At 39.5% G+C, this 25,868-nt stretch overlaps 1 protein-coding gene across 1 annotated transcript in view; it reads right to left on the minus strand.

Annotated features, from left to right (window-relative positions):
- Positions 1-2,577: 2,577 nt before the first annotated feature.
- Positions 2,578-25,868, minus strand: part of CUNH9orf57 (chromosome unknown C9orf57 homolog) — a 33,738-nt gene continuing 10,447 nt past the window's right edge. The window contains exons 2-3 of the mRNA XM_090275221.1: positions 5,258-5,380; positions 2,578-2,702 (exon numbers count right to left, since the gene is read on the minus strand). Coding sequence (XP_090131347.1) covers positions 2,578-2,702; positions 5,258-5,380 — 248 coding nt within the window. The remainder of the gene's footprint in view (positions 2,703-5,257; positions 5,381-25,868) is intronic.

The following is a 25,868-nucleotide window of genomic DNA, read 5'->3' on the forward strand; positions in this document are numbered from 1 at the left end:
CCAATGTAAACCAAGGGTTGGATGTGTCAGCCTTGGGGGTAGAAGAAATTCTTCACCATCCCATTCCTTGCGTGATCAAATGTATTTGTTTCCGATGGCTGCAATAACAAATTACCATGTTAAAAGAAAGCAAAGTTTTTTGTAACTATATATAGTGATGGATCTTAATTAGACTTATTGTGGTAATTATTTCATAACATATACAAATATCAAATAACTATGTCATACATGTAAAACTAATATAATGCTATATGTAAATCTTATCTAAATTAGAAAAAAAACAAATCTACTCTCTTACCATTCTGGATGTCACAAGTCTAAAATGTGTCTGCAAGGCTACAATTCTTTCTAGGTGCTTGAGGGGAGACCCTGTTTTCTTGATTTTTCTAGCTTCTAGATGTTTTCCACATCCCTTGGCTTGTGAACTCTCCCCCTACCTTCAAAGCCAACTGCTTAGCATCTTCAAATCTCTCTCTGACCTGCTCTTACTTCCCTCTTGAAAAGGCTCTTGTGGTCACATTGGGTCCACTGGAGTCATTCAGGATAATTTCCTAATCTCACATCCAGGGATTAGAACATGAACATCTTTGGGGGTCCATTATTCAGCCTACCACATCAAGGCTGTGGATGTTATTTCTTGTTCCTAGTTTTGGGTAAAACTGGCCTGCACATGAACTGCTTCAGTGATGGTCACTGCTTGCATTTCTTCTTTCACTTCCCTGACATATACAGAGCTGGGGGAGCATTAATCGTAACAACCAGGGCCTATTTTATGGGCTGTATTCAGCACCAACTCTTCTTTTTAAATCTAAGAAAACAACAGCAAAGAGGTGTTGGTCAATGTTGAGTCATAAAATGTTAGGATTTGAAGGGATCTGTGAGGTCAGGTGATCCAATCCTTTTCCTCTTATATGTGAGGAGAATGAAGTGAAGAGAGACCAAACTGACTTGCCAAAGTCAACAGCTAGTTAGTGACACAATAAAGTAGCACCTGCTTCCTAATTCTTTTATTATATCACTGGGACTGCAAATTAAGTTTGGAAAGCTCTGTGGAGTTATTCAGTGATTATCTGATCTTGTTATGTTTTCCCCATGATATAGTATAGGAAGAGAGAGAGAGAGAGAGAGAGAGAGAGAGAGAAGCACTGATTTGCAAGAGAAATATCTATCTGTTGCCTCTTGTACACGCCCACAACCGGGGACCTGGCCCACAACCCAGGCATGTGCCCTGATTAGGAATCAAATTGGTGACCTTTCAGTTTGCAGATTGACACCTGACCCACTGAACAATGCCAGTTAGGGTAATAAGGTTATATTTATAAATAAATAAACAGATAAATAAATAAATGGAAACTCACCATGAAGTTCACTGATTTTGGGTAACCACTGTTTACCAATGTGCCTAATGCATAAAGTGACAGAATAATGGCAAATGGATTTAAATCTCAGGATGAAGGAACTTTTTTCTTAGTGAGTTCAGAAAAATGGTTTAAGAAATATAGCTGAAATGAGTGTGGAAGAAAATGTCTAGTTTCCTCGGGCTTTTTTTTTTTTTTTTTTTTTTTTTTTTAGTGCTTGTTTTTCTTTGAAATTTATAGAAAAGTATTTGTTGGGGGCCCACTGTGTATGAGAATCTTAGAGTCTGAGAAAAAGACAACAAAAAAAGGTTTATTGAGATTTATTATTTACCATTTGAATTTCTCAAACTCCTGAAAATACAGAGAAAAACAATTTCAATTTTAAATTAAAATAATCTTGAAGTAATAAATAGGGCATTGAATGAGAATAATTGAATAGGTGGCATATTAAGAAATGTGAAATGCAGTTCAAATTAAAAAAAAATATTTCCTTGTGGATGGGAACCTATCCTCCTGCTTAAACTGAATTGCTTAATCTGCCAAAATTAGACAAGCCAATGAATTTAAGAGTAGTTAAGGTATGGAAATCATGAATTTGGACAAATTCTAATGCATTTGGAAGAAATAAATGTCAACCTTTGCACCTGCTTTGAGCTTTTTGCCATTTGGGATCATAGTTCTCTCAGGTCTGGTTTGCTGATTTACAACTTATTTTCCCTATGGTACAATATTTGTTAAATCGGTTTTTTCCATACCAACAATTACCCCAAAAGAGCAAAGCAATTTCCTTTGGAAACCAAATGAACACTTCCTTGTCATTTGGTATCTCGTGATCTATATATAGTTCATTAGTAACTTATTATGGACAATGGAAATATTTAGGAAAATTAGTAAACTAGAGATGATGTACATACTTTGAGTCAGGAAATCCCTCCCATTTTTACCTCTTTGTAGCCTTGAAATTATTGGAAGAGGAAATAAGCAGAAAGAGGACAAGAGACAGTGTGGAAAAGGGTGTTTCTGAGGTGAGTTGGAACTGGTGGGGCAGAAGCTGGGCACCTTGAAAACCAAAATCAGCTTCAAATCGGAACTCCTTACAACCTGCAAAGGTCTGCTGCTTCTGTCGAGGGCTGGTGGGTGGTAGCTGTTGCCTTCCGATGGCCAGGCCAGGCTTTGCGATGGACTGATCAGTCAAGCAATTTGGACAAGAGCCATTGGTTCAGAAATTGCACAAAGGACTATAACAGCAGTGAGTAAACCGAACAACAGAACGTGTCTGAACTTTCTTGAAGCACTCCTCTGAGCTCTCTGCGCAGCCTTGAATGGAAAACCAGTGAATTCCACCTAAGGGAAACAAAGAGGCAGAGGAAGAGGCAGAGAAATCCCCTGGGAGATGCAATCTACTTGGCCTCACATAACAGGTTAAAAAAAGTACAAAGCAAAAGTCTAGGTTTATCAACATACCATCATCTTGTGTTTAAGAATTCCCACCTGAAAGTATTCTAGTTGGTGACATGGCAATACAAAAGCTTTGAAACTGTAAAACAAAATAGCTTTCAAACTCAAATCATAAAACACATGTGATTGCCATTGATTATGTAAAATTTTTGAATTATTAGATATTCGGAAGATTCCTGATATCATTCCGTAGTTTAACCCAGGTGATGAACTAGTTAAAGGGTTGAATCTTCAAAAGGATCATTTGAGATGTGTGTTTCTCAGAAATGACTTGTGTCCATGACCTCACTTAATTTTGTCCCTGATTATAGAGGTTATGCATGTTTGTTATGGAAAATGTGAAAAATACACAAGAGTGCAAAGTAAGTGAGAGCAGCATCTGAGCTTCATTTGGGAGAACATGGAAAAGCAATTCCCCAAAGGCAGCAAAATATATGATGGTTGGAAATTTGAGCAAACAGTAGTTCTCAACTGGGGCGATTTTGCTCCCTCAGCCCCAGGACAGAAGATAATGCCCAGAGACATTTTTGTTGTTTCAACGTGGAAGATATTACTGGCATGTAGTGGGTAGAGGCCAGCCATGTGCTAAACAAACATCCTACAACATGCAAGATAGCCCTGAATAACAAAGAAGTATCCTGCCAGTGTCAACAGTATCAAAGATGAGAAACCCTGTTGATAAAACTATCAAAAGAGTAACTTCCAGTTCTATTTGTTTCACATCATTGTGACATGGCAACGTTTCCAAGTCAGGAAAATGCTCTTCCCACAATATTGTAGTCATTCTAGGTCTCTGACCACCAAGAACTATTGTCAATACTGTGCTGTGTAAGCTCCTGGGCTCTTTTTTTACGTGCAGGGTCCTTTAGTACCTGTTCTGATGTCAAGCTGACTAGATGTCTATCTGACTATACTCAGGAAGAGAAGGGATGGATGCTCCAAAGACGCTTGGCACCTTTCAACTTCAAAAGGAGGGGACCCTGACTGGCAAAGTTGCAAGTCACAGGCACCTCCGGGGTTAGAGAGGGAAACTAGGCTAGACAGGTTGAACAAAGTTCAAGTAATTATAATCCCCAAGCCCCAGCAGATAATGGCCCCAAAATTCTATTCCTTTTTCCCAACTAACTTTGATCTTCTCTAATTTTTATTGTTCTCTTCCAATTCCATAGAGAAATTTAGAGTTTTGTGGAGATTTTCATTCATAAGTTTTGTAACCTTTTTTCTTCTCAACAGTGTTTTAGAGATTTTCCCATGTTAATAAAGGGATCTAGTTCTTTCTAAGTGTTGCCTAGCATTTCATGGTGTGAATGTGTCATAATTTTAAATAACACCTATAGACAAATATCAAGGTCATTTCCATTATTTTACTATTAAATATAAAGTTGCATTGATAATCTCGATACATGCCTTTTTGAGATGCATGTAGCTATTTCTCTGCAGTATATACCAAGAAATAGAATTGCTCTGTAGAAGGCAGTGCTCATTTAAAATTTTAATGAGGTTGTTTAAAATGCTAAATCAATCTAAACTCTAATTGGAAATGTATGAGAGTTCTCATTTCCCGACGTCACTAAACCGCAATATTATAAAACTTTTATAATTTTTACTAATTTGTAGGTTAAATATATATTATTTCTGTAATTTGCATTTCTTTGATACTTACTGATGAGTTGAGCAGCTTTTTATATTTTTAGATCTGGTCAGTTATATTTCCTCCTTTGAAAATTGCCTTACAATTCTCTTAACAAGTTTAATCTTTTCTGATTGTTGGCCTACTTAAAAATTGTTTTTTAGAAGTTCTTTATTCTGGATAGATAGTAATATTTTTTCTGTTGTTTATATTTCAAATATTTTCATCTATTTTATTCCTTATCTTTAAAATGTTGGGTTTGCCATTCTGTTTAAAATTTTAAAATATTGATATATTTAAATTCATCTATGATTTTGCTTATAGCTTTTGCCTTTTGGATGTTAAGGAGGCCTCCTCTCTTTCAAGTTTAAGGTATATTCTCTAGTATTTTCTTCTAATATTTTCTTCATTTGGATTTTTACATTTAGCCTTTTAATTTATGCAGATGAGGCTGGCTTTTGGGGCATGCAACCTATGCAGTTGCATAGAACTGTGCTTAGAAGGGCCAGGAAGTTATATATTTATTTATTGTGAGGGTGTGAGTGATGTGGATGAGGCAGTGTATAGATTCATTAGGAGTGTGTGCTCAGAAGTCAAAGTACTTGCCTTTGAATATTGGCTCTGACATTCATTAACTTCTATTTCTCATGTTTAAAAAAATGGAAAGTGACAAGATGCAGCTCATATCACTGTTCTGTTTTGTTGGTATAAAATAATCCAGGTAAAACCCTTCATATAGGGTGTGGTATGTAGTAAATGTTCAACGAATGTGTTCATTTTGATTTTTTTTTTTTTAAGTGTCAAGACTTACCTTCAGCAAAGACCCGTTTTATACAGAACTGACCAGGTTTTGCTTCGCAGGTTCCAAAGTCTACAAGACATCCATGGAAGGGGAGTGAAAGGTTGCATGATCTGCAAATCAGACCTCCAACACCTCCAAGCACAGGAGAGAAAATATAAGGAAAAAAATTAAGATGAAGACCAGAGAGGAAAAAAAAAGGGGGAAAGAGAAAGAAATAGAGATCCAAAAATAAAGCAGTGATTTTCAACTTTTAAAAGTAAGCAATATTTTAAAATTTTGACTTCACATATGCAACATTCATGAATTGGAAGTACTCTGAACTGATACTAATTAGAAATGAGGCCAGGTGGTCTAAACAACTTGGTTAAAATGTATTCAGTTCCTTCATGCCTAATTAAATCAAACCAAAGTTACTTAGCCAGAAAACTTAATTTTAGCCATATAGTCACTATTAGGCCTTCATTTCAGTGTCTAAAGCAGTGCGTTATACATAGTAAGTTCTCTGTGAATATTTATTGCTTGATTCATGTTTATATATTACTGAATTCAGGACTCTCCATTATGTTAACCCCCGCAGGGAGCCTTGGCTAGTGATGGAGAGCTCATCACTATTAAAAACAGCTCAGATTATTAAAAGATTCTCCTGAAATTGAGCTAAAATTTGTCTTAGTGTTCATAGTTCCTATCTTTTAATATACGAAGACCATTGCCAAGTCACTCCTATTCATTGATAACCTCAAAGAAGAGCTTACTAGACATTTTATGTAATGTATTTTTTTAAATTCACCATTAAAAAAATATTTTATTTATTTATTTTTCGAGAGAGGAGAACGGATGGAGAAAGAGGGAGAAAAACATCAATGTGTGCTTGTCCCTTGCACACCCCCAACTGGGGACCTGGCCCACAACCCAAGCATGTGTCCTTACTAGGAATTGAACCAGCAACGCTTTGGTTTGCAGGCTGGTGCTCAATCTACTGAGCCACACAAGCCAGGGCTGTGCAATACTTGGGGTTAGAAAAGATCTCTTTTTAATAAAAAATAGTCTGGCTGATGACGCTAATTAACCTCTCAATTATTTCCCCCCAGGTTCAATCTCAACTAAAGACACTTTGGAAATTTCACATTGATAGTCTCACTATGCATGACAGATTTTCAATCTATAGTCAAGTATCAATCAACAAATATTTTTAAGAACTAAACTTATGCTGATTGATAATCCATTTACATGCACTAGTCCAATTATTCCCATAATAAATCTTTCCAGGAGGTGTTATAGTTGTCCACATTTCACATAAAAAGAAGACTGAGGCCTCAAGATTTCAAGTACCTTGCTCAAGTGGCAGAGATAGAGTTTAAAAAGGCCTGTTGGAATCCCAAACCCTTGTTCTCAGTAACCACACCAGGTCACTGGAGCTACCTAACCTTCTGACATCACTGTCTTTTTTGTCTCCCTCTCAGATGGTCCTTCCTTCTGATTCTGCACCCAATATCCACACCCTTCTTAAAACCCTGGCTCTCACAATTTTTACTATTACTAAAGAAGATGCCTTAACTTTTAGGCCTTTTACTGATTGTAATTTTTCAATTGCCTAAATACTTATGTTCTCAGATCCCATTTACTTCCTTTTAGTCTCTTATTGTCTTAAAATATATTGTTGGTTTTTACCGTATGATATATTTTGATTTGACAATTAAATTCAAAGCTTTGAATTAGTTTCTTTACATGATTAATTATGAAGTATGTTATTCTATCTTATGACTTTGTTAGTTCATATTATATTATTAATATAGAAGTCCTTACTGGGGCCTCATTTTAAGCACCTTAATTACCTTGTTTGAGACCATACACCACTTATGTTGTGATCCTGCAATTTCTGAGATAATTTTCCCTCTTTTTGATTTATGCTTTCTTAATGACTTACCACCTAAGAGGCAGGATAAGGCAAAAACACGACTGAAGGCAATTCTTCTCATTCTTCTGTTTCTAGGCAAAAAAAGATGGAAGGAAAGGTATATCTCACCGTTAAATCTTTCCTGGAGAAGTAACAAAGTTACACATTTATGTTAGCTATTATGAAAAAGAGAAATGACTTGCTAAGTTGTATTTATTTAATTAATAAAGTATAAATACATTTATTCTGTGAAGGAGGAAAAATAAGGTACCTGTCTTTATCAAAAATTAACCATAAAATGTCTCATTCCAATGAACATTTTAAGTTTAGTTGTCTTCTCATTATCAAATACCATCCCCTCCCTTGTTTCCCTGAATGATAATAGTTTAATGCAAAAATATAAAGTGAGATAGATGATGTTTCTAGGTTGATATACTGTTAAAATTCCTTTTAATTATTTTCCAAAGGGAAAGTATTTATTTATGCTTCTTTATAAACTAATGCTTTCATTGCAATGATCATATTTATAAGGAAAAGTACTCTATGATAGTTAACAGTTCTCTTCATTTTAATATGAAGAGAAAGAAATTTTCAGACTGGTTAAAGTGTAACATTTCAGTTATTCATGACTTACCTGCTTTCATCATGAGGCATTGTGGGAATTTTCTAGGAATGAAGTTGTTTAAAGAATAGCAACAAGTAAAATTCCTGATGTATTGAAGTCCGTTATAACTGAAACCAATTAAGGCAAGTCTCTGATTGACAAGATTCCAAATGGTTTAAACTGTAAAAATTGCCCAAGTAACAGAAATTTTTTTCATTTGAACACTCTGATCTACATGGAACTTAATTGCCTTACTCATGAAATTAACACGGTAAGACTAGGTAAATCAACAGTTAAACTGGTTAAGTGTAAATTTGGCTAAGGATTTCTATATTCATTATGCTACAGATTAATTAGTTCATATGTACATAGCCATGTGGGTATACTATCTGTTCATTATATAAAGTACTCAGTCTTGATTATTAAAAATATATCTTTACAGCAGAACTTGGTACATTCAGAAAACAGTATAACTTTTAAACATAATGCTTATTTCTAAATTAATATATAGTTTCAAATTAATACATTTTTCTTGAACTGAATTAGAATATTAAGAATATTAAAAATTTTAACCATGTTGCCTACCAAACCCAGTGTCTTTCTCAATGTAAGCACATTGTCAGTATGTTGGGTATCCTTTTTATTCTGTGCATTTTTAAAAATCCTTACCCAAGGGTATTTTTTATTAATTTTTGAGAGAAAGTAAGGGGGAGAGAGAGAGAGGGAGACATTGATGCAAGAAAGAAACATTGATCAGTTGCCTCTTGTATGTACCCTACTGAGGACTGAACCTGTAACCTGGATCTGTGATGTGTCCTGACCTGTAATTGAACCTGTGACCTTTTGGTCTGTGAGACAATGTTCCAACCAACTGAGCCACACCAGCCAGAGCTATTCTGTAAGATTTTATTTACTTATTTTCAAAGAGAAGAAAAGAGAGGAAGAGAAACATCGATGTGTGAGAGAAACATCAGTTGGTTGCCTCTTGCATGCCAACTGTGGACCTGACCTGCCACCCAGGCATGTGCCCTGACAGGGAATTAAACCAGTGACCTTTTGGTTCACAGGTCGGTCCTCAATCCACTAGGCCACACAAGTCAGGGCTTATTCTGTGTATTTTTATAATACACTTGTAACTTGGAAATATGAATAATATTGTCTTTTTTTTATTTTTGCAAAAACAGTATTATAGTCTACATATCATTTCTTCGCTTGTTTAAAAACATGAAAATTTATGTAAGTCTTTCACAGTAAGTAATTATTTTTCATTGCTATATAATATTTTTGGTATGGATTATACCATTGTGATTTTGATTTGCATTTCTTCGGTGACTAATGATGTAGAACACTTTTTCATGTACATGTTGGCCAACTGTATGTATTCTTTGGGAAAATGTCTATTCAGATCTTTTGCCCTTTTTTAAACCAAATTTTTGTTGTTGTTTTGCTACTGAGTTGTCTGAGTTCTTTTGAATATTAACTCTTTATTAGATATATAATTTGTAAATATTTTCTTTCATTCAGTAGGTTGCCAGTTTTTGTTGATGGTTTGTTTTATTCAGCAGAAGCTTTTTAGTTTGATGTAGTCCCCCTGTTTATTTTTGCTTCTGTTGTTTTTGCTTTTGGTGTCACATTCAAAAAATTATTGCCAAGACCTATGTGAAGGACCTTGCTGCCTATGTTTCCTTCTAACAATTTTATGGTTTCAGGCCCTACATTTATATTTTTAATCTCCTTTGAGCTAATTTTTGTGTATGGTATAAAACTGTGATCCAGTATAATCCTTTTGCATATGACTTGAATTTTCCCAGTACCATTTATTGAAAAGACTGTCCTTTCCCCATTTTATATTTTTGACTTCTTTGTTGTAAATTAATTGGCCATATATGTGTGGATTTATTTCTGGGCTTCCATTAATCTATATGCCTGTTTTTACACCAATACCCTACTATATTTAAATGATACTTAAATAATATTCTGGAAAAGGTAAAACTGTAGTGGTTGCCAAGGATTGAGGGGAAAAGGAGGGGCTGACTACAAAAAGATAGCATGAGAGATTTTTGAGGATGATCAAATTGTTCTGTATCTTGTTTGTGGTAGTGGTTACAAGACCATATGTTTGTGAATTTCAGTGAATATAAATTTTAAAATAAATTTAAAATATTAATAAGAAAAAATCCATGAGTGTTGGCAGGCAGATATACTGGGATTTAAAAGGAAGAGTAAGGGGAGATTCTAATTTATTATTTATATTGAAGGGTCAGGGAAGGCTCTGAGGAAGTAACTGTAAGCTGAACTGTAGAGGATGGTGATGGGTTGGCCAGGAGAGGGGTAGGGAAAAGAGGATTTCAGGCAGAAGAAATAGCTTTTAGAAATACTTGCTTTGATAGACATGGAAATACTTTGGTTTTCAAAAGCTAAGAGAAAACCAATGTGATTGCAGCTCAGAGCACTAGTGGAAGAGTGATGAGAGGAGGGGAAGTTCTGCATGGCATTGTGGGCCATTTAAGGCTTTTGACTTCTGTCTGAGAACAATGAAGTTTTGCTAGTGGTTAGGGATAGCATGATTAAATTTATAATTTTACTTTCAAAATAGGGCTGGAGGTTGAGAACATTGGAGATGAGGGAAAGTAGAAGTTGGAATATCTGCATAAAAAGAAATGGTCTGGGCCCTGGCTGGTATGGCTCAGTTGGTTGGAGCATCATCCCATAACTGAAAGGTTATTGGCTCCATCCCTGGTGGGGTGTGTATGAGAGGCAACCAATCTGTTTTTCTCTCTCACATCGATGTTTCTTTTTCTTTTTCTCTCCCTAAAAGCAATGAAAGAAAATCTCCTCAGGTGAGTATTAAAAAAAAAAAAAAAAAAAAAAAAAGGCTGGGACACAATCCTTTTACAGGCTGTAGTTTACACCTTCCTTCTGAGTAAAATTAGAATTTCTAATAAATCCTTATGCCAGTTTCTAATGAATTTTGATGTAATGAAGACTTGTTCTAGTCCCAACTGGTGTGGCTCACTAGATTGAGCACTGGCCTGTGAACCAAAAGGTCACAGGTTTGATTCCCAGTCAGGGTACATGCCTGGGTTGTAGGCCAGGTTCCCAGCTAGGAGTGTGTGTGAGGTAACTGTTTCTCTCTCAAACAATGATGTTTCTCTTCCCCTCTGTCTCCTTCCTTTCCCCTCTCTCTAAGAACAAATAAATAAAATCTTAAAAAAAAGAAAGACTTGTTCTGGATAACTAGTGATACACAGAGTTGTCTATCAGCTGACTGCCAATCAAGATTCTAGTGACCTTCAATCAGATTGTTCCTTCTTTCTGTATCTAATCCATTCTCTTTTTCTGGAAAATTTTCCTACTAGAAACATTTTAATTGACCTACAAAAAGCATTTTTTTTCTTGCATGCATGCAAGATTGTTATAAGATGTTGAAATATGTTAATTTTAAAAAGATTTTTAAAAAGCTTCTTGAAAAAAGGTTCACCTCCAAAAGTTAATTGCCTTCCTGATTATCATCAATAAACCACTAACAAACATAAACTCTTACTGATGTAATTTACAATAGCAATAAAAACAAGAAATTTGCAAATAAATATAACAAAAAGAGATGTAAGATCATTGATAGCTCCAAGTGTTCCTTGGCTTGTGGCTTCATAGCTCTGATTTCTGCCTCCACCTTCACATGGTCTTCTGTGTCTGTGTTGTCTCTTCTGTCTCTAATGGCATTTGCTGTTAGAATTAAGGCCCACCTGGATTATCCAGGGTGACAGATCTTGAGATCCTTAATTACATCAAACACTGTTTTTCCAAATAAGGTCACATTCGGAGGTTCCAGGGGTCAGGACATGGACATATCTTTGGGAATGGGGCACCATTTACTCCACTGCCTACAATAAAGAACCAAATAAATGGAGGAATGCAGTATCTTCAGATTAATGAAGACAAAATTTTAATGATGTCAATCTTCACCAAATTAATCCAAAGTATATCAGTTATATCCCCAAAGAATTTTTCAATGGAACCTGATGAATTGGTCAAAGAGGGACAAATAGCCAAGGAATTCACTAAAAAGAACTGGGTGAAAAGATTTGCCCGACTCGATATCAAGATTTATTTGAGCCCTGACCAGTGCGGCTCAGTTGGTTGGACATTGGCCTGCAAAGCAAAAGGTCACAGGTTCAATTCCCAGTTAGGGCACATGCCTGGGTTGTGGGTTCAGTCTCTGGTTGAAATGTGTATGAGAGATAACCGATTGATGTTTCTTTCTCATATTGATGTTTCTCACTCTCTTCTTCTCCTTCGCTCCCCACGCTCTAAAAATACACAGATAAAATATTAATTAAATTTATTTAAAAACTATACTAAATAAAACCATATGGCACTGATTAATAAACTGATGAAACAGAAATTAGCCTATATTGAAACTCGATATATGAAAGATGTGGCATTGCGGATCAGTGGGAAAAGAATATGAATTTTTAGGAAATGTTCCTGAAGCAAAAGACTATCCATACTGAAAAAATTGAAATCAGATCCCTAACTTACATGATATGTAAGCATCAATTCCAGATGTATTAAAGCCCTACACATGGAAACCAAAAATTTAATACTATTTGAAGAAAATACAGAAAATTTTCTTCAGGATAACAGAGTAGGAAATTATTTCTTAAGCAAGAAACAAAAAATGCTAACAAGAAAGTTAAAAATGATAAATTTCACTACATTAAAATTAAGAATATTTTTGTAAATAAAAAGATATTATAAAAAGAGTAAAAGGACACACCAAAATCCTAGAGAAGACATTGGAATACATACAGAAAACATTTATATTGAGTATATATAAAGAATTCCTGAAAAAAATTAACAAGAAAAAGACCAACAATATATATTCTATTATATCTATGTATTATTTTACCTATGTTACATTTATTAGATTACATTTTAATATAATATTAGGCAAAATACAAGAGCAGATACTTTAAAGAGAAATTATGAATACTTTCAGTAAGCATACAAAAACATGTTCAATATGATTATTAATCACAGAAATACAAATGAAAATGTAAGGTTAGCAAAAATTAAAAAGTTCTATTCTGTTGGGCCTAAGAAACAACAGAAACACTTGCTGGTGGTAGTAGATATTGGTACAAGCATATTTGACCCCAATATGGCATTATCTGGTAAATTCCAACTTGCCCATACCCCGTAGCTCAGTAATTCTCTTCCCAGGAGTAGACTCTGGGGCCTAGAGAACCTCTCAGACTGTGGATAGCAGACATGTACAAGATGGTCCACGGAAGCAAGACTTGTAATAACAAGTATCTGGAAACAGCCTATGCATCTATTATTAAGAAAATGGACAAGTAAATAAAGATGTAGTCATATGAAAGAACTCTGGATTACTGTGGAGATGGATGAACTACTGCTGCTCACATTAGTGTGGAGGACTCTTCAGGGCTTAATGCTAAGTGAAAAAGAAAACCATGGCTTAGAAGAATACATTCAAGTTTTATATGATTTTAGTTTTCTAAAGTTTATCAACTAGCAAAACCGAACAACATTTTCCATTTCATAAACTAGGCAGTGGGGAGAGCTGAGAAAAAGCAGAGGTTAAGTGAGGCACTGGCCTCATGAGCTAATTTAAGGGATGTCAAAAAACTCAGTAGTCAAGATAAGTCAGTTTTTGGTACTATATTAAAAAAATCAAATTGGCAAGTCACTGTACTCAGGCCAGCCACCTGTTTTTCTAAATGAAATTATACTAGAAATAAGGCGCTGAGATCCAGATGAGGAAGTATTGTAGAAGTACAGGGTCAGATCCTGTCTTTATCTAAAATTGTCGTATTGTGCTCATCGAAACAAAATATGTTATGTTTTATTTGTTTGTGCCTCTTAAGTTTTGCACCCAAAAAGAATGCCTCATTTGCCCACCCTAGTCCTCATTCTGGATGGGTTGATTTTACCATTATGCTCCATAACTTACAAAAGTTATATGTATTCTTTTGCATGTATCTACTATTTCAAAATTTAAAGATTAAGTAAAAAATAAAACATACAAAAAAGAAAATAGGACTAGGGAAGAAATTCTGGGAGGCCTCCAATTGTCAGTAATCTGGAAGAGATGGTGCAAGTTCAAGAGACCAAGAAGGAGAAACCAGCAAGAAAAAACAGAGACTGACATTTTCCAAGAGTGGGATTATTTCCAAGTCCTTTGGGTCAAGGCAACTGCTGATATAAATAGCTAGACAATCAACTGTTAAATATGTACCTTTTCAATCACTTAGATCTTGGCTTCAGAAATCCTTTTTTTTTTTTTTTTTTTTTGGCTTTAGAAATCTTTTCTAATAATAGCCTACATGTGAGAAGACATTTGTGCATTCATGCACAGGAAACATAAATTCTAATGTTAAATTATGAAATGCTATATTTTTGAGCAATCAGAAGCTTAGATATTGTCTTAAACATTTTGAGTCATTGACAAGTCATGCTCAATTCATTTGAGAGACCACTGTGCCTCTAGCTGTCCTACTTTGCTGACTGGTATATTCCTTTTATGCTTTAAGCCTCAGTTAATGCGTCGTCTCTCTTAGAAAGCTTCCTTGTGGTCAACTTTTCTTCTGTTTTTCACTGGTCATAATTGTCCCCCAGAATGATGTGGACAAAAAGGCTCTGATGCAAGCTTGGGCAGGAGAAAGGGTGAAATTGGAAATGAGGAGAATAAATACAGATCTCAGATGATTTAAGACAATGGGGCAAGCCTTAGCTGGTGTGGCTCAGTTGGTTGGAGTGTTGTTCCATACACTGAAAGGTTGGGGGTTAGATTCTCAGTCAGGGTACATACCTAGGTTGCATTTCTCTCTCACTTCAGTGTTTCTCTCTCTCTCTCTCTCTCTCTCTCTCTCTTTCTCTCTCTCTCTCTCTCTCTCACTTCTTCTCTTTCTAAAATCAATAAACATATTTAAAAAATAAAGACAATAGTGCAAGCTAAAATCCCCTGGAGGAAGAACTCGTGGTTATGTCTGAGTTAGAGCAGAAATGTTTGAAAGTATGAACCAAAATTTGGAATGTAAAAGAATGAAAGGGAAGAAGGTTATGTATAGTTCTGAGGACTGCATTCCAGTGCTGGAGAAGTCAAGCCTTCTTTCCTTTCTTCTTTCCCTCTTTCCTCCCTCTCACTTTTTCTTCAACATCTGTTGAACGTCTACTATATGCCAAATGCTGACTTAGAGGAAGAGGCTGTTAAGATTAAGACATGACCCGATATGACAGTTTAGGGGTTTGTCATATTTTGTTTATTCTAATACGTGCATTATTTTTTCACATTATATTATCTCTGAGGTTGGACTATATCTTACAAGCATATCATGGTTTGATAGTATCTTTATTACCTTTCAGTTGAAAGAGACTTAGATTTAATAAAAGACTTTTCAAACTCTGCCTGTCTGTGCCAATTTTACCTGACAGCCAGATGTTGGTATGGAGCCTCCCATATAGCTTCCACTTAGAATCCCAAATAGGGGGGTAGGGGACAAGCTCCTCAACCTTCATGATCATGTCAATTCATATTACTCTCTCCCTTTAAGTGACAGAGCTTGGAGAGAGAGCTCTGGAGTCACCATATGACCACATCACTCCGATCTCTCTCTTTTACCGTGCATCATCCAACCTAACTACAGGCAGAAAAAAAGTCTGTGGACTTTTACTTCTTTTATATCATATGATCATTGACCTTATTTAAGATCCACGATTAAACTTTAATGGTGAACATTACTATCTTCTCTAGTCTATGGGAGGGCTCTAGACTCTTGTTCATAGGAATTCTTGACATGTTAAATGGGAACCACAAGAATCTGACAGAACTTATTATCATCTGTTTTCTGCCCTGAAGTTGTCTCACAGGGTGAAAGGCTGTAAGAAACATGATTTAGGATGGGGGGTGGGGTGGGGTGGGGAAGGATTAAAGGAGGGTGCTACCTTGTAAAAATATGATTCCTTCTGTACTCATTTTTTCCGTCTTATTGCTTTATTAAGAACATTGAGAACAATATTAAATATTCCAAATGTCATTGGAAATCCATGTAGGTTTCACTTAACTACAGTCTTGACTGTGTTTTTGAGAAAAAAAGTCTTAATTATCTTAAGAATATGCCTTAGAGTTTTTATGAGAAAATGTCGTCGATTTATATTAAATGTCTTTGATAGACACATCAAATCTATAAAAATTATGAGATCTTTTCCTTTAATATGCTGATACAATACAATATGTTTTCTAAATGAATAACCATTGCCCATCCCATCGGTAGCGGTCCGTCTCGAGAGACGATGGCGTAGCTTCTTGAGAGTCTATCTGCACCGCCGAGAATGGCTGTGCAGTCCGACTCGGGAGTGACAATCCCTGCCGCACTTGTTACAGGTGAAGGCAGATGGCTGTTGTTGCTGCTGTTGACACTGCTTCCGCCTCGATCTTTTCTGGACCGCCTCCTCGTTGCACGCAGTCTCTGCGCGTGACGTACCTTGTCTGACCGCGAGCCTCCAGGCTAGGCGGTCGTCTGCTTGAACTTCCCATGTGTTGAGATTGATGGAGCATTGTGTCATGTCCTTTTTGCAGATGTCTTTGAACCGCAGTTTTGGGCGCCCTGTCATCCTCTGGCCTTCTGCTAGCTCGCCGTAGAGGAGGTCTTTGGGAATACGGCCTGCATCCATTCTTTTGACATGGCCGAGCCATCTGAGGCGTCTCTCACTAAGAACTGCATGCAAACTGCTCATGTTGGCTCGCTTCAGCACCTCGGTGTTGGGGACCTTATCCTGCCAGGCGACATGCAGGACGCGTCGCAGGCACCTCATGTGGAAGCTGTTGAGTTTCCTTTCATGCCTTGTGTAGGTGGTCCACATCTTGCTGCCATAGAGGAGAGTGCTGAGTACGCAGGCTTGGTAGATGCGCAGTCTGGTTTTCTCAGTGAGGCTGGAATTGTTCCACACTCGCCGGTTCAGTTTGGCCATAACTGTGGCTGCCCTGGCGATTCTCCGGTTGACCTCCAAGTCAACTGACAGAGAGCTCGAGATGGTGGACCCGAGGTAAGTGAAGTCGTTGACAACCTCCAGGGTGTATCCATCGATGGTGATGCATGGGGGAGTCCCCGTGCCTTGAGCCATAACGTTCGTCTTCGTCAGGCTGATGGCTAGTCCGAACTCCTTGCATGCGTGGGAAAGGCAAGTGACTAGCTGCTGGAGTCCCTCTTCAGAGTGTGATGTCAAGGCTGCGTCGTCGGCGAAGAGCATCTCACGGATGAGCACCTCTTTGACTTTGGTCTTGGCTCGTAGACGGGCCAGGTTGTAGAGCTTGCCATCGGATCTGGTGTGAATGAAGACACCCTCGCTGCAGTCCTTAAAGGCGTATTGGAGGAGCATGGAGAAGAAGATTCCGAACAGCGTAGGTGCAAGGACGCAGCCCTGCTTTACTCCGCTGCTGACTGGGAAGGCCTCAGAGGTTGCGCCGTTGTAGGACACCGTGCTGTGCATGTTGTCGTGAAAGGACATGACCACAGCAAGCAGATGTGGTGGACAGCCAATCTTCCGTAGCAAGCTGAAGAGTCCGCTTCGACTGACCAGATCAAACGCCTTCGTGAGGTCGATAAAGGCGAGGTAGAGTGGTTTATGCTGCTCGTGACACTTCTCCTGCAGCTGGCGTAGGGAGAAGATCATGTCCACTGTTGATCGGCCAGCTCTGAAGCCACACTGGGACTCTGGGTAGACGCGGGAAGCAAGGGTCTGCAGGCGGGCAAGAGCGACCCGGGCGAATACTTTGCCGACGACGCTGAGGAGAGAGATGCCCCGGTAGTTGTTGCAGTCGCTGCGGTCTCCTTTGTTCTTGTACATGGTGATAATGTTGGCATCTCTCATATCCTGGGGGATGTAACCCTCCTTCCAGCAGAGACAGAGTAGATGGTGGAGCGTCTGTAGCAGGACTGGTTTCCCGCTCTTTAGGATTTCTGGAGGGATTCCGTCGCTTCCTGGTGCTTTCCCGCAAGCGAGGCGGTCGATGGCTTTGCTGAGCTCTGCCGCAGTAGGTGGGGTGTCTAGCTCCTCCATGACTGGTAGGTCTGGGATGGCATTAAGAGCAGTGTCTGTTACGGTGTTCCTCGTTGCGTACAGCTCGAGGTAGTGCTCGGTCCACCGCCGCATTTGCTGTTCCTGGTCAGTGATGACCTCACCTGTCTTGGACTTAAGGGGGGCGATCTTGGAGGGGATTGGGCCTGTTGCCTTCTTGATACCCTCATACATTCCTCGTGCGTTGCCTATATCGGCGGCTTCCTGGATGGTTCTGCACAGGTTTAGCCAATAGGTGTTGGCACAGTGGCGGGCGGTCTTCTGGACTTTGTTCCTGGCAGCCCGTAGAGCTTGAAGTGTACTGGGAGTGGGCGTGGCCTTGTAAGCCAGTAGGGCCTTCCTCTTAGCCTCGATCACGGGTTCCATTTCTTCCCAGTGAGCCTCGTACCAGTCAGCGTTCTTCCGCTCTTTCTTCCCGTAAGCAATAATGGCGGAGTTGTATATGGCGTCGCGGAGACGTGGCCAATTGGATTCGATAATGTCATCTGCCGCCATTCCCTCGCTGAGTACATCTTCCATCCTGTTGATGCATTGCTGGGTCTTAACTGGGTTGCTGGCACAACTGGTGTTGATGCGTGGGCGACCCTTCATCTTGGAGTGGTGCAACCTCTTCGGCATTATGCGCACCTTGCTTACCATGAGGGCATGGTCCGTGTCGCAGTCTGCACTGTGGTAGCTGCGGGTGAGGAGGGTGCTGCCAATATCCGTTCTTCTGGTGATGACGAGGTCAAGCTGGTGCCAGTGGTGGGAGCGGGGGTGCCTCCATGACACCTGGTGGATCTCTTTGCACTTGAAGAATGTGTTTGTCACGCACAGGCCGTGGTGACACAAAAGCTCAAGCAGTCGCTGACCATTCTCATTGATCTTTCCTCTCCCAAAGTTTCCAAGGCAGGTGGGCCAGGCCATGTGGTCGGCTCCTACTCTTGTGTTGAAGTCTCCAAGGAGATAAAGAGAGTTACTTCTGGGGATCTTGGATAACGCTTCGTCCAGTGCATGGTAGAACTGTTCTTTCTCTTCAGTGGTGGCGCAGAGGGTTGGGGCATACGCGCTAAGTAATCTCTCTGTGCCTCCTGTGGGTGGCTCTATGGAGTTAACAAGCGTGTTCTTCACAGCGAACCCAACACCGTGCTGTCTTGGTTGGTCCGGAGACTTCCCTTGCCAGTAGAAGGTGTAGTTGGTTTCTCTGATAGTTCCGTTGTCGGCCAACCGGGTCTCCTGTAGAGCCGCAATGTCGATGTTTAGTCGTGCCAGTTCCCTGTCGATGACGGCGGTTTTCCTGGCATCATTGATCCACGGAAGGTCTGCAGTAAGTCCGGGACACATGGTCCTGATGTTCCAGCTAGCGAGGCGAAGAGCTGGAGGCTTCTTTCTTGTTGTTTGCTTGGAATTGCCTGGTGCGAGTGTTTTGTGGCCCACTTTTCAAGAGACGCCTCTCTGCTCCCCACGCACCCAGTGGGGCAGGCGAGCCATGGCGAGACGGCACCTAATTGGCTGGGGGCTGCCCAGCTTGAGGCGGGCGGTAGCTGTCCAGTGAGGTGCGATGACCTCTCCCACCGTCAGAGGAGACCCCTGGCGCTCGTTTCCTTCGCCAATCGGATGAGCTTATAACCGGTAACTGTCTCCTCCCGTGTTGAGTCGACATCTTACGATGACGCTGGAGTGTCCTCTCCAGTGAAGCTACAAAGCCTGGGCAGGGTGATATGGAGGGCCAGCTGTTGCCCATGCAGCAGACCCCCCCTCTCTTCGCAGCTGAAGGATCCAAGGGGAAAGACAGAGTCAATACAGCTTGGCTTCAGGTGCGCCGCAGGAGTTGCTGGTGTTGACTACAACGTCAAACCGCCTTAGGGACTCCGGCTCCGGATTTTCTGTTGGGGTTTACTCCCTTAGCCTTTCCCCTGAGGAGGTATGCCGCAAGGCAGCGGAGGTTTGGAGTCATAACCATTGCATTACTGAAATAAACATTGTTATAGTGTATTATTACTTTAGTATGCATTTGATTTTGTGGTGTTTTATTTTTGCTTTTTCCATATATATTAAGTAAAATTAATCTACATGGTGTACGTGTCTCTGAGTGTGTGCTATTTTGGTAAGGTTTGCTGTCAACCATTATGGAAGTTCTTAAAATAAATTTAGAAGTTTTCCATATTATTTTAGGTGCTGTGAAGTTTCAAATTCACGCTCTGCCTCTTATAAGATGTATAACTTTAGGCAAGTTGCTTTCTTGTTTTTAATTTATGTTGTAAAAGATTGAGTACTCAAGTTTTTTCCACTTTTAAGTAGTTTTTATAATTTGTATTTATTTATATATATTTATAGTTTACATTTTCCATTATAAATTTCAAATATATTACTAGACACATACTGAAGACTTTTAAACAAATTACAGGTCTGACAAATCTGTGGTAAATTTTGCATATAAATTTTGCAATGTGACTGGTAATTTTATATATTTTGCTTTTAAAAATATTCTGTTGTTTAATCTTTGTAGTAATTTGTCTGTACAATTGGTCTTCTAACAGCCTAGCCCTTAAGTTAACTTATCAAATATTTTCAGTTTCTCCAATATATTGGTGTTAAATATTTAACTTTTAAAAATATATATTTTATTAATTATGTTAGAGTAGTTCCAATTTTTTCCCCCTTTGCTCCCCTGTGCCCAGTACACACTCTCCTCCCCAGCAATACCACACCCCTTAGTTCATGTCCATGGGTTGTGCATGTAAGTTCTTTGGCTTAACCCTTTCCTATATTATTCTTAACTTCCCCTGTCTATTTTATACCAATCGATTATGCTTCTTAATCCCTGCACCATATCCCCATTTCTCCCCCTTCCAACTGATAACCCTGCAAATGACCCCCATACCTATGATTCTGTTCCTATTCTGGTTTGCTTAGTTGGATTTTGTTTTTGTTTTTTTTTGATTTAGTTGTTAATAGTTGTGAGTTTGTTGTCGTTTTAGTGTTCATAGTTTTGATCTTCTTTTTCTTAAGTAAGTCCCTTTGACATTTCATATAATAATGGCTTGGTGATGATGAATTCCTTTAGCTTTACCTTGTCTGGAAACATCAGAGAAGGAAAACTCTGATTCCAAAAAACCTCCGCTGCCTTGCGGCATACCTCTTCAGGGGAAAGGCTAAGGGAGTAAACCCTGACAGAAAATCCGGAGCCGGAGTCCCTAAGGCAGTTTAACGTTGTAGTCAACACCGGCAACTCCTGCGGCGCACCTGAAGCCAAGCTGTATTGACTCCGTCTTTCCCTTGGACCCTTCAGCTGCGAAGAGAGGGGGGGGTCTGCTGCATGGGCAACAGCAGACCCTCCATATCACCCTGCCCAGGCTCTGTAGCTTCAGCTCCACTGGAGAGGACACTCCAGCGTCATCGCAAGATGTCGATTCAACATGGGAGGAGACAGATACCGTGTCACTCCCGAGTCGGACTGCACAACCATTCTCGGCGGTGCAGATAGACTCTTAAAAAGCTACACCATCGTCTCTCGAGACGGACGGCTGCCGACGACGACCTTGTCTGGAAAGCACTTCATCTGCCCTTCCATTCCAAATGATAGCCTTGCTGGATAGAGTAGTCCTGGTTGCAGGTTGCCTTTCATCACATTGAATACTGCTTGCCAGTCCCTTCCTGCCTGCAAAGTGTCCTCTGAGAAATCAGCTGATAGTCCTATAGGCACCCTCCTGTAGGGAACTCTCCACCTCTCTCTTGCTGCCCTCAGGACTCTGTCTTTATCTTTCACCTTTGGCATCTCAATCATGATGCATCCTGGTGTGGTCCCCTCTGGGTCCAGCTCGTCTGGGACCCTCCGTGCTTCCCAGACCTATATGTCCATCTCCTTCACAAAATTTGGGAAGTTTTCCTCATTTTTTTCAATTCTTGCTTCCTCATTCTGCACTGGTTGACTGTTTTTTTCTTCCTTATGTTCCAAATCATTGATTTGAACCCCAGTTTCCTTCCCTTCACCATTGGTTTTGTGTGGATTTTCCTTCGTTTCACTTAGCGTAGCCTTCACTTCTTCTCTTATGCATTTGCCATACTCAAGCATATCTGTCAAGCCTGTGAGCATCTTTATCAGCAGTGTTTTGAATTCTACACCTGTTAGGTTGGCTATCTCCTTGTTGCTTAGTTCTCCCACTGGAACCTTGATCCATTCCCTGCTTTGGGTCATACTTCTCTGTCTTCTCATTCTGATAGGCTCCTGTGTCTGTTTGCCTCCACATCCCAGGTAGAGCTGTTGCTCCTGTTAACGTTGTAGGGGGCGGAGTCTTAGGGATTCATCAGTACAGGGCGACCTGTTTTACCACGTTGTGGCGCTGTATGTGGGGGAGGGGTCTGAGAGGGAACAATGCCACCTGCCCAGCATTTGTCCCCTTTCCAGGTACCTCTCCCACTTCTGCACCGTACTGGTGCCCCTCGAGCTGCTGCCCTGGCCGTTGTTCCCAGAATGGGTGGGTCTGTGGATGTTCTAGGACTGTGGGGACCCTTTAAGCAAGAGGACTCTGCTGAGAGATCTGCAGTTTCTGCCTCCACTCCAACCCCCACTGGTCTGCACAGTCAGAAGCAATGAGGCTTGATTTTCCCTGATGCTGGAACTGTGAGCTGCTAGGTCAGGTGAGGAGCTGGGAACGCTCCCCAGGTGTCCCTCCTGACTTTAAAATGTGTGACTGAGCTTTCTGCTGGCTTGCCACTGCTGCCACTGCTGCTGCCACCACACTGGGTCCTCTTCACCCCGGCTCCATCCCTCCTACCTGTCTGGATGAGTATTTTTTCTTTATATCTTTGTTTACTGGACTTCCATGCAGTTTGATTTTCTGGAACTTCTGGTTGTTTCTAGTTTTGAGGTAGTTATATTTCTTCTTAGTTGTGGCGGGAAACACAGCGTGTCTGTCTATGCCTCAGTCTTGGCCGGAAGTCTAAATATTTAACTCTTTTAAACCGACTGTCAGCTTTATCATGCACATATTAGATCTTCTGGGTTTATTTGCTACATCTCCTATCTTTTTTTCCTCCTTTAATTTCCTTCTTTTCCCAGGTTGTGGAAAAACTGCTTGGGGCTTGAATTCTAATTCACTGATTTGTTTGAAACTTGGCAACAAGGTTTTCTATTTTCTCAGGGTTTTCTGATTTCAAATTTTCTCCTTTTTAAAAAATATTTTATTTATTTACTTTTAGAGAGAGGGCAAGAGAGGGAGAAAGGGAGGAAAAGAATCATTAATATGTTAGAGAAACATTCATCAGTTGCCTCTTGAATAACCCCAACTGAGCACCTGGCCTGCAGCCCAGGCATGTGCCCCGCCCAAACCTGTGACCTTTGGGTCTGCGGGAAGGTGCCCAAACCACTGAGCAACACCAGCCAGGGAAAGATTTTTCCTCTTCTTACTTACTGCTCATTCTGTATCAACATATAAAATTCTCTTCAACTAATCAGAGATTTTCTAAACTTTTATACAGAAGTATTTAATCTCATTAAATATCTTTTGATTTGTATTCTCTTTCCCCATTTTCAGTTATTTACTGAATTAAAGAGGAAGATATCCATTTGTTCAGTATTGGTGGTTTACATTCTTACAGAGATTTTGTGGCTTTCAAGTGCCAGGCCACCTAAGCCTAAGGTTAGTTGGGGCAGTGACCCAATTATTATTATTGTTGTTGTTGTTGTTGCTGTGTTGTCAGAGTTGCCTTCATTTGGAGAGAGCTTTGGTGGCCTCTTTGTTCTTTTCCCAGCACAAAAGCTCATGCTCAGCGTGTCACGGAGATGTAAAACCCAGCATAGAGAATATAGCCAATAATATTGTAATAACTGTGTATGGTGTCAGGTGGGTACTGGAAATATCAGGGGAAACCTCTTGGAAAGTAAATTATTGTCTGGCCATTACGCTGTACACCTGAAATTAATACAAAAGAATATAGAATGCCAACTGTAATTGAAAAAATAATATTTGGAAGGACTCCAGGATCGCTGCTCCTTGTGGTGCCACTATGCAGCCCACCAGGCCCCAGATGTGAGGACTGATTTATAAATGCTCCTCACAAGGTCACCAATGGCCTCTTGTTACCTCTGGCCCTGGCTAGTGCATTGAAGCTTATAGTCAGATTTTGCTGAGGTCTTTTTAAATTTAATTTTAAAACTTCAAAAATACCTGGGGTGATAGGGCTTTTCTACATGGTCCTATATTTCTAATATTTAGTAAATATTCCTTCTTTTTTTAATTACCAGATTTGCTATGTTTCCTGCTTATAACATGTATAGGTTATTCCAACAGTTAATTTGGATGAAATAAAGGGTAGTTAAATGTATCCTCAAGTCACCATTTTTAGCTAGAAACCATCTCTGGCTTTCTGAAATCTGGGAGAGCTACCAAATTAACACCCACATGTACTAGTAATGGCTGGTTGAGTAGGGAATTGGGGGCAGAAGATTTATGCTATATACTTATTCCATTTTCTCAGTCATCGCCTACCAGGAGATGTCTTCTACAAGAACATCACTTCAGTGGCCAAGAGTATCTCAGAAAGAGGAAGACAAAATGTTTTCCACAATGCTTGGTCTCCCAGTGCTTTTAATATTTCAGAGTCACCAGATCAATTAAATGTTCTCTCTACCGTGTTCCCTCCCTCTCTCCTATAACCAGCTATTTAAAAAGTGACACACCTTTTCATTGTTTTAATATATATAATTAAATATATACATATACAGTAATTATTTATTTGGACCTTTGAGCTTAAGTCGGGTACAGATGAGTACAGTTGAGTCAAAAACCTGTGGGAACAAAAGGACTACCCAGGTGGGCTCTGCTCAGTCCCTGTCTCACAGAATCATGAGAAACAACAAAGCATTGTTTTACATGCAGTAACTGTGTTTTGAAGTAGTGTGTTATACATCAATAAACAGATCATACAACAATATATCCTGGGGTTCATGCTATAATAGTGTATAGAGATATGCAATCAACTTGATCACAGAGATACTCTCTATGGAGAAGTGACATGAAAATATACCATTTCCTGGTGTAGGGAAAAAGAAATAATTTCCCTCTACCCTTCCAAATCCTTGGTTGAGACCCTTTGTAATAAAAGCTTAACAAAGGAAAAACAAACAAGTTTATTAACATATGTATCTCATGCACACTTTCAAGATAGCCAGGAAAGCTGAGTAACTCCCCACAATGGCGCAAGTCACCACCTAAATACTACCTTTAGCTAATGAAAAAAGACTACCCTTCCAAACCCTTTGGCTGGTCTAATGATTATGTAGACACAGGACAGATTAATAGGAGAAAAAATAAATTTAATTCCTACATATAGCGGTCTCATAAATATGAGACTGAAGAAATGAGCAAAGCTGGCATCTTCTCTACTTTTTAGACAAAGAAGCCTTACTTGGTAAAGAATTGACAAGACAAAGAAACTTAGGCTTGGGTACTTAATTAGTGAAGAATATAAACAGAGTTTGTTTGTATCTTGGCCCTAAACTTCCTATCTCTGGCCACAAGGATGTTGCTCTACCTCCTGGTGCAAAGAGGGCACCTTTCACATGAGAGATAGATGTTCTGCTGTCTTGAGACAAATGATGGTCATAGTGTCCTTTTTGCACTGGCTGTTTCTGAAGTGACTTTAATTTATAATAATCAACATGCCTAACTGGCATACTTTTAGGGTGGTCTGCCTTGGGCCACATCAGTATCCTTCTCCTTGGCATCCTGGGTGATGTTTCCCAATTTACTTTCTTTTCTTTGACTCTCTGAAAACAATATGCATAAATCAAAATTCAAAGCAAAGAGATTATTGATCATTGAATGTATCATGCCTTCTGTTTGAGAGTGTTTCTTGGTTCTTGCCAGCACATCCTAAGTTAAATAAGAGCATTACTTCTCCTAGCAGGACGCTGGAATGACTCAGCTAAGAATTGACCCAGTAACAGACAACTTAATTTATGATGATACAAAAAGCCTCAGCTTCAGAACATCCATAATTAGGAAGAATCCAACTGAGATTGAGGTATGCTAAAA

The sequence above is a fragment of the Furipterus horrens genome, unplaced genomic scaffold (assembly GCF_987537825.1).
Source record: "Furipterus horrens unplaced genomic scaffold, mFurHor1.1.pri manual_scaffold_4, whole genome shotgun sequence".
NCBI classification, from domain to species: Eukaryota; Metazoa; Chordata; class Mammalia; order Chiroptera; family Furipteridae; genus Furipterus; species Furipterus horrens.